This window comes from Impatiens glandulifera, chromosome 1 (genome assembly GCF_907164915.1).
Source record: "Impatiens glandulifera chromosome 1, dImpGla2.1, whole genome shotgun sequence".
In the NCBI taxonomy this organism is placed as follows: Eukaryota; Viridiplantae; Streptophyta; class Magnoliopsida; order Ericales; family Balsaminaceae; genus Impatiens; species Impatiens glandulifera.
Genome location: NC_061862.1, coordinates 136,672,330 through 136,682,160, shown reverse-complemented (window position 1 = coordinate 136,682,160; position 9,831 = coordinate 136,672,330). Strand labels below are relative to the sequence as shown.

The following is a 9,831-nucleotide window of genomic DNA, read 5'->3' as shown; positions in this document are numbered from 1 at the left end:
AAAAAGTCTAAATCAGGGATTGATTGTACTTAGATCATTAATTACACTTAATAAGTCTAAAGTAATTTTTGGTTAAAAAAATCAATATTAATTTTAAAGATAATATTATTTAATAAGCCTTTTTTTAAATTAAATATTAATTAATTTTTTATTTAAACATTATTTCTTTTATTTTTCTTTAACATATCTAATAATATATTTTATAATACAATTATAATAAGTAAAATTGCATTTTAAAGAATAATAATAATTTAATTATTTATATATATATATATAATTAATACATAAAAAATAATAAATATTAATATATATATATATATATATTTAAATAATAAACATATATTTCACTTTATATTTTTTTACATGATTTAAATATTTAATAAATATTTGTTATTTTAATTTATAATATTATTATAAATATTTTTTTTTACACAAAATTTTATAAAATTGAATTATTATTATTTTTAATAAAAATAATAATTAATGTTATTGTTTAACAGAATAAAAATTAAAAATTATATATATAATAACACTTATGTATAAATATATATAGTTCTGAAACAAGAATTTTATGGTAATGACATAAAAAAATATGATTTAGTAATATTTTTTAATAGACATTATACATATATTTTAATTAAATTTTAACTTTTGATAAATAATAAATTGTTCCCAAAATTTTGAAAGGATATAATAGAAGCTGAAACTATTATGTACAAGATATAAAAGACACAAACATATATTTCGTTCAAATGTTATTTTCGTCAATTTGAGATGATGTGATAATTCACGTTAAAAAATAGAAAAATTAAATTAAATCAATATAACAAAAAAACTGAAATTTTGAATAAATTAACATATTTGAAATATTTTATTTCAGTTATACCAATATCAAAAAAAAAAAAATCAATAAAACAAAATTTATAACAAATGTGAGATTATATATATCTTCACACAATATTAACAAAATAGAACCAGTGAAACAAAAACATATATACAATATTAAAAAAAATCAAACTTATATATTTTATATAAATAATGTCTAACAATTATTATTTATTATAAAATTTATGTTAAGCACGATATAATTGTAAAATTTATAGAATATAATCATTAAATGATTATTAATATTTTATAAATCATCTATAATTGTAGAACACAAAACTTAAATGTGTATATAACAAAATTTAGTTAAGGTGAAAATCTATTTTTATTGTATTTGATTAAGTTTTTTTTAACTATTGAATATAGTTAACTATTAATATATATATATTATATATTGTGATTCATATTTTTCTCTAAAAATTTTGATTTTTTTAAATTTAATTTCTTAATTATTTTGTTTATAAATTTGTTCGTTTACCTCACAAGAAAATCCTCCTAGGAAAAGTAAAGATGTTTAAAATTAAATTTTTTTACATAAAAAAACATATACAATAATGTTACAAAACAAGTAGGCTCCCAAATATATATAGGTATGGATCTATTTTAGTTATAATTGGTTTAAGTCCAGTTAGAAATAATAATATTATTTAATAGGTTTATATATGTATTAGTTTTTTTTAAATAATAATAATTATATATTAATTATTCAACTATTAGTTTGGTAAACTGCGTATACCTAATTCTCCCAATTACCTAATAATTTTTTTTTTAAACGTGAAATGAAAACTCGAATTTATTACCTTAAACAAATTAGTTCATGTGCTCCATATTGAGTTGAGTCTAGAATAAACTTTCAAATAAAATATTGTTTTGCAAAAAGATAAAATCTATAAAGTTATTAATATTATAATAATAGCCAAATAATATTTAATAAAATTTATGTCTAAATCTCACATTAACTAGAAAAAATTAATTAAATATTTAAAAATTATTTGTTAAGATTATGAATGATACAAAGAAATAAAGAATGAAAAGACTTGATTGAAACTTAATTAAGATTTTAAATTGTCTTGGGTTTGAGTTTAAGGGGTGTTTGGTAGTGGGTCTTAATCCTGGGATTTGGTGTGCTTGTTCTAGGCCCGGCCCTATAAATTTTGATAAAAGTAATTATATATTATACATAAAGCATAACATCATTGTAGTTGAATCTCAATTCTCACTTAAAATTTTACGATATCATAATTCTCTAACGATTTCATAATTCTCTAACGGATATGTTATTAGGTAAATTTGTATCGATAATAAAATTTTACAATTTTATAAATATTTTTGATTTTATGATTTTATACATATTATGTTAAAAACAAATTTGTATTTATAAATTAATTTTATTTTAATATAATTTTGTTTATATTTTTATATATTTATTATTATTTTTCAATTAATTTTATATTTAAATATATAAAATTTTAAAAATAATTAATATATAAAATACTTAATTATATATATAAATAATAGTAATATATAAGTAATTTTTTTTAAAATGTACTGTAATGTAATAGACATTCAAAAGTAACTAGTAATATCGGTCCAAAGAAATGCACTAATTAAGGTTCAATGCTAAAAAGAACCACTCATTATGAAGATGACCTGTAAAAATATTTCAACAAAGTTTTGGGACAACAGATTATAGATTTTAATGACTGTTTGATGTCAAATGTGAAAGCAAATTTGTAATGCACAATATGTTGTAGCATTTTATTTAAATTTTAGTGCAGCTTATATTATAAAACTAGACTATTATAAAACTAGACTGTGATCTGAAACTAACAATTTATCTTTAGATTATCTATGTTTTTCTTCTATAAATCTCTCTTTCAAGATCAAAATAAAGCTCCAACAATAAATCCATCTTCCTTCATCCTCAACTACATTTAGTGGGAGCAAAACTTCAAATTAGTTTGCACATCTCATTGTAATTTTTCCTCAAAATGTATTTAGTGTGAATTCCTAAACATCATTAAGTGTGAAGCTGATTCATAGGGGAAATTTTCTATCTTTAGATGAATCTCTTACAAATATGAAAACATTTATATATGATATATGTTTTAAAATATACTCTAATAAAATTTAATTTAATCAATTCATTTGTTTGAAAATAATGCATGCAAAATGGACAAAAATGTGAGTAATTTAAACTCAACGAAAAAAAACATTACAAAAAAACAATTAGAAAATACCACGACACAAAAATATTCACCAATTACTAAAAAAGAAATAAACAAAAAGAACAAACTTTAACAAGCACGGATGTCTTCGAGAAAATCAATGAGTTCCTCGATCGCCTAAACCGGTTTACCAAATAAAATATCTTTGATTGTCATAATATTAAAATTATGCATTAAACGCATCTGTTTTGAACATTCTACGATTCTTTTCATGCCAAATAGTTCATCCAACAATAAGTGGGATATGAGCTCAATGACTTACACCAACCGAGTTCGTCATCTCTATACATACTTTCCAACAACTAACGATAAATTCGAGTATAATACACTGAATATCAATCATGTTCCATAATAAACTTGTAATCGCAACCACTCCATCATAGTGTAAGAGCAAGTAAGGCACTGATTTCACCTCTTTGTGACACATTCTACAACAACTCGCCATAATACACATGATTTTCATGCATCTATCATCCGTCAAAAACCCTCAATGCATGACACTCCATCCAAAGAACGAGATTTTCGATGGAAACTTAGAGTACCACAACTTCTCCTATATGAGATCGTAATGAGCATTTTCCGAAAATAAAGAGAAGTAATGACTAACCTTAAAATTATCAATATCCTGCCAATGCAAAATATCACACGAAGAATGATTCACATCTTTGCGTTCAAGTTTAACACTATATTATGTGAGGTTAACTCATTAGCATTTACACATTTCATATACTTGATTCTCATTAAAAAAAACCATTAGAACTCTCAAACATGTCCTGAACTGTAACATCTCTACAGATGGTGATCAAGGATGGTGATCAAGGCAAGAGTCGAGAATGATGAAAAAAGGCTTCTGATCATGCATCATACGTCATCCCAGAAACTGATTGAAGAGACATTTTCAACCAGAAAATTGCACTCTACACAATAATACTTCATATTATCGAGATGTCACTCCAAATACCGAATCCTACTACTCGGTTAATAGATCTGTGAACCATCCATATCAATTTGATCATACTTACTGTTAACATTAAATTAATTCCATTAATTAAATGGAAATAAGAATTTAATCCAAAAATTCACATTGATTCAAATGTGAATTATTTGTGAAATTTAATTCAAATTAAATTCGCACCAAATTCAAATTTAAATTAATTTGAAATTTAATTAAAATGGAAATGAATTTGTTAATTGTTACAATTAACATTAATGTATTTAATAAAATAATAAATAAATATTGTTAATTGTTATTGTAACTATAAAATACTTAGTATTGGATGTAACTTGCATTCTTAATGTAATGAAAAGACAAACAAGGTTAACCATTAGATGGATGGATTAGTGAGTTTTGGATTAAAGGATTGATGAATGATTTTAGGGTTTAATTTCAAGTTATATATCCCTTCACTAGTAAAAATGGACATTTTACCGAAAGTATAATCTGTCAGTAAAACCCACATATTTGTCGGTAATACCCCTTTGCAGACAAGTGGTCAAACTGTCTGCATTTGTTAGCATTTGTCTTGTCGGTAAAGGTATAGAGACCTTAGCCGACAGATATAAAAACTTTCTGTAAAGCTTATATCGAAAAATTTATACATATCTTTCGGCATATCCTTTTCCGATAGATATGATTAGATTTATCGGCATTAATTATAAAATGACATTTTAACATAGATCGTATTTTTGTTGTTAGTGTATATAATATAATAATATATTATATTGATATATTATTATATTATATTATATACACTAACACTTCTAATTAAGCTTCTAACTTTCGGTATTTGACATTTTCAATTTTAGTAATTAATCAGATTTAAGCATGATTATATTTTATCCTTAAGAAACTAAACACAATCCTATACTTAGAAATGAAACAAAACCCCTACACATATAAATATAAAACATAATCACTCATTCTAATTAAACTCAAACACAAACCTTTATTCATTTTTATATAATTAAACACAAACATATACTTGTAAATTGAATCACATTCTCTATACTTGGAATATTGACACACAATTGATATGTTTGGACAGTTAAACAAGATTCATATACTTAAAACTAAACACCAATTGGAAAATTGTAAAGAAATTAGTGAAGAAGTCCATTACCGAAAGATATGTATCAAATCTTTCGGTATTTAAGAGTAAAGCCGAAAGATATACCAATTTCTTTTGTCTTTGGCCTTAATAACCCAAAAATCCTCAAAATGGTTGGAAGATGCCAAAACCGAAAGATTTAACCAAAATTTTCGACTTTTCTTTTAAATACAGAAAGATATACCATATAACGCTTGGTATTTTACCTTTTCAATTTTAGTAATTAATCAGATTTAAGCATGATTATATTTTATTCTTAAGAAACTAAATACAATCTTATACTTAGAAATGAAATAAAACCCTACACATACAAATATAAAACATATACACTCATTCTAATTAAACTCAAACACAAACCTTTATACATATTGATATAATTAAACACAAACCTATACTCGTAAATTGAATCACAATCCCTATATTTGGAATATTAACACGCAATTGATATGCTTGGACAATAAACCAAAATTCATAAACTTAGAAAAACCAAAACACCACTTGGAAAAGGGTAAAGAAATTAGTGGAGAGATCCATTACAGAAAGATATGTATCAAATCTTTCGGTATTTACAGTTAAGCCGAAATTTATACCCATTTCTTTCAACTTTGACCTTAATTGCCCAAAAAAAAGCTTAAAGTACCGAGAAGTGGCCAATACCGAAAGATTCGATCATATCTTTTGGTTTTACCCATGAATACCGAAAGATATGATGCAAATCTTTTAGTATTATACTCTTTTAAATTTATTATTTTAACTAGATTTAAGAATGATTATATTTTATCCTTAAAAAATTAAACACAATCATATACTTTAAAATTAAACACAACACCTACACATACAAAAATAAACCATACACACATTCTAAGCATAATCAAACACAAACCTTTATACATCCTATTATAATCAAACACAAACATATACTTGTAACTTCAATCACAAATCTTATACTTGGAATATTGACACACAACCAAAACACCATTTGAAAAAAGGTAAAGAAATTAGTGAAGAGGTCCATTACTGAAAGATATGTATCAAATCTTTCGGTATTTACAAGTTAAGCCAAAAGATATACACTACATCTTTCGGAATATCCACTCCAGAAAACCCAATATTTAAAAAAAAATTCATGTTTTTAGAATGGATCAAAACCGAAAGATATAGACTAAATCTTTCGGCATCTCCCCTCCAGAAAATCTCAACACTTAGAAATGTTTTCCTGTTTTTTGAAAGGGTTAAAGTCGAAAGATATAGACTATATCTTTCGGTATATCCACTCTAGAAAAACTCAACACTTAGAATTTTTCGGATTTTTTTAAGGAGTCAAAGCCGAAAGATATAGACTATATCTTTTGGTATTCACCCTTCAAAAAAATATTGTTTTTTGGAATGATTCAAAGCCGAAAGCTATATAATATATATTTCGGTATTGTCGTCAAATACCAAAAGATTTGTAGAGCCTGTCGGTGTCTTTTTTATTGGCGACATATTTTTTCCTTTAGGTACTTATACCGAAAGATTTATATATCTGTTGGGAAAATCTTTCGGTAAAACCCCTATTTTTACTAGTGCTTCACTCTAATTCATTTATACAATATTTTTTATTTTATCATTTCTAACTCTAGAATTAAATTTATTTTTTATCCTTGTGAGTGTTTTTCGAGTTTTGACTCGACTATCTCTATTGAAATCTGATGATTGGATTCATGTATCTTTTGTCATGTTCAATGTATAGTGATTACAGTACAAAATCATTACTAAATTCGTTGTACTTTTGGAGACTAATATGCGATAAACTCTAGCATAAATAGGGTTAGGTCCCTGAGACAAGTATTATTTAAGAAACAGGAGAGGGAGATTCAAAGAAGAACTCTCACGCCTTCTCTCTCTCAACTCTCCTCCGTTTTTTTGTCCTTTGATTTCCCCCGTCAATATCAGAGGAGAACGGATAATACTTAGTCTTGGAAGACATAGTCGTTCCTTTCAAAAACAGATCAATCCGGATCTACAATGGGATCATCTTCAGGTATGCTTCCGTTGCGTTATAATTATAGTCTATATTCAGGATAATGATAAACATTATATCAGTTGATATCAGAGTTATCCTATTTATGAATCGATAATTTTTATAATAATCGTATTTGAATCTGGATTGGTTTATTTGTTTATTTATTTATTTTAATTAATAATAAATAAAATATTTTATTTTATTTTAATTAATAATAAATAAAATATTTTATTTTATTTTTATTATCATTACTATTAAACTACAAGATAAATAAGGAAATAATATTCTCTATTAAGAAAATAAAATAAATAAGGAATTGATAATATAATATATTTTTTATTATTATTAAATAAATAAGGAATTGATAATATAATATTTTTTTCTTATCATTAAATAAATAAGGAATTGATAATATAATATTTATTTTTATCATCATTAATAAAGAATTTATATTATATTAAATAATATTAACGGCTAAGAAATGAATTATTATAATCTGTTTTATTAAATTAGATAATAATATTAATAATCTAATATTTATTTCATTTAAATAAAATAATTTCATCTTCAGATGTCACCAAAGTGACCTTTATTTCGTAATTGTTTTATTTAAATTCTTAAGGATGGTTGTATATTTTTTTTCATGCGTTTATTGATTAACCCAAAGGTTGTTCAATACTTGGCAGAAATATAAACATACTCGTAGTAATAAATCTGTGATAGTTATAAAGTTTTCATGTGGATTATACTTTTATCTAAAGATAAATTTATTAGTTTTACAGAATTTATTGTCAAGATTTTATTATTGCAACAAGAGTACCGCTTATAATTAAAATTATTATCCAAAGCTTTGGTTTTAATGTTGTGTTTGGTATTTTGCGATGGGGTTAACCATAATTTGTTTATTATTTAAATATTTGTAATAATGTGAGTGTTTATATTTTTTGTTAACTTCAGGATCTAGTTCTTTGATATCTGCTAACTATCCAGTCCCCATTTTATTGGGGGACAACTTTAAGAACGGGAAAGAATCCATTTTGATTCATTTGGGCAGTATGGATCTGGACTTAGCATTAAGGATAGACCAACCCGCTCCTCTTACAGATGTAAGCACCGGTGATCAAAAGCAGATGTTTGAGAAGTGGGAAAAGTCTAATCGTTTAAGTCTGATGATCATAAAGAAAAGTATTCCAGAAATATTTCGGGGTACGATATCTGATGATATCACTAAGGCTGAAGAATTTCTCATCGAGATAGAAAAACGCTTTACTAAAAGCGATAAGGTGGAAATGAGTATTTTTCTTAAGTCACTCATTACCATGAGGTATCTCGGGAAGGGGAACATAAAGGAGTACATCCTTAATATGTCCAATGTCGCTTCAAAACTGAGAGCACTCAAGTTAGACCTTTCAGAGGATATGTTAGTCCTATTGGTCCTACTCTCATTTCCTGCTCAATACGATTAGTTCAAAGTTAGTTATAACTTTCAAAAGGAGAAATAGACTCTTAATGAACTCATTTCTCACTGTGTTGAAGATGAAGAAAGAATGAAGCACAAAAGGACTAAGGATGTACATATGATTGGAACCTCGAAATATGTCGGCGGCAATAAAAGAAAGTTTAAGGCCGTGAAGATTGAGACTGCTAAGGCTCCAGTCCCAGCTCCTCAGGCTCATCCTATGGAGAAATCTTGCTTCTTTTGCAAGAAGACTGGACATGAAAAGAAGGATTGTGCCAGCTATCACAATTAGTGTGTGAAGAAAGGTATTGTTCTTACTTTGGTTTGTTCTGAAGTTAATCTAGCTTCAGTGCCTCGAAAGACTTGGTGGATAGACTCTGGTTCAACTAATAACATCAGTGTTTCAATGCAGGGTTGCCTAAGCCACTGAAGCCCAATTGATGCTGAAAGACGCATTTACTTTGGAAATGGGGAATCGGTCGAAGTGGAAGCAGTTGGCAATTTTAAATTATTGCTAAGTACTTGGCATTTTCTTGAATTAAAAGACACTTTTATTATACCGTCATTTAGACGGAATTTGGTTTCTGTTTCTTATTTGGACAAATTCGGTTATTATTATTCGTTTGGAAACAATAAAGTTACATTGTCTTTGAATTCAAATTTGGTTGGTTTTGGTACTTTTATGTTGAATGACAATTTATACATGCTTGACACTTTAACTTCATATCATGAAACCCTAAATGTGAAAACGAGAGGTACTAAGCGAAAATTAAATAATTCAAGTTTATTATGACACAAACGTTTAGGTCATATTTCGAAAAATCGAGTTGAAAGACTCATTAAGGATGGAATCCTTGATTCCATAGATTTTTTGGATATTGAGGTTTGTGTTAACTGCATTAAAGGTAAACAGACCAAAGTGAAGAGGACAGGTGCTTATCGAGCTAGAGAAGTCTTAGAGTTGATACATACTGACATTTGTGGGCCATTTTCCACACCTTCGTGGAATGGTCAACAATATTTTGTATCATTCATAGATGATTATTCTCGATATGACTATCTTTACCTCATAAGGGAAAAATCTGAGGCAGTGGACATGTTCAAAGCATTTAAGGTTGAAGTTGAAAATCAACTCAACAAACGCAT

The 9,831-nt window shown here is 26.1% G+C and overlaps 1 protein-coding gene across 1 annotated transcript; it reads left to right on the top strand.

Annotated features, from left to right (window-relative positions):
* Positions 1-7,228: 7,228 nt before the first annotated feature.
* Positions 7,229-8,692, top strand: LOC124944578. The gene is made up of 2 exons (XM_047484876.1): positions 7,229-7,244; positions 8,184-8,692. Exons 1-2 carry the CDS (start codon positions 7,229-7,231, stop codon positions 8,690-8,692), a joined length of 525 nt encoding a protein of 174 aa, XP_047340832.1.
* The last annotated feature ends 1,139 nt before the right edge of the window (positions 8,693-9,831 follow it).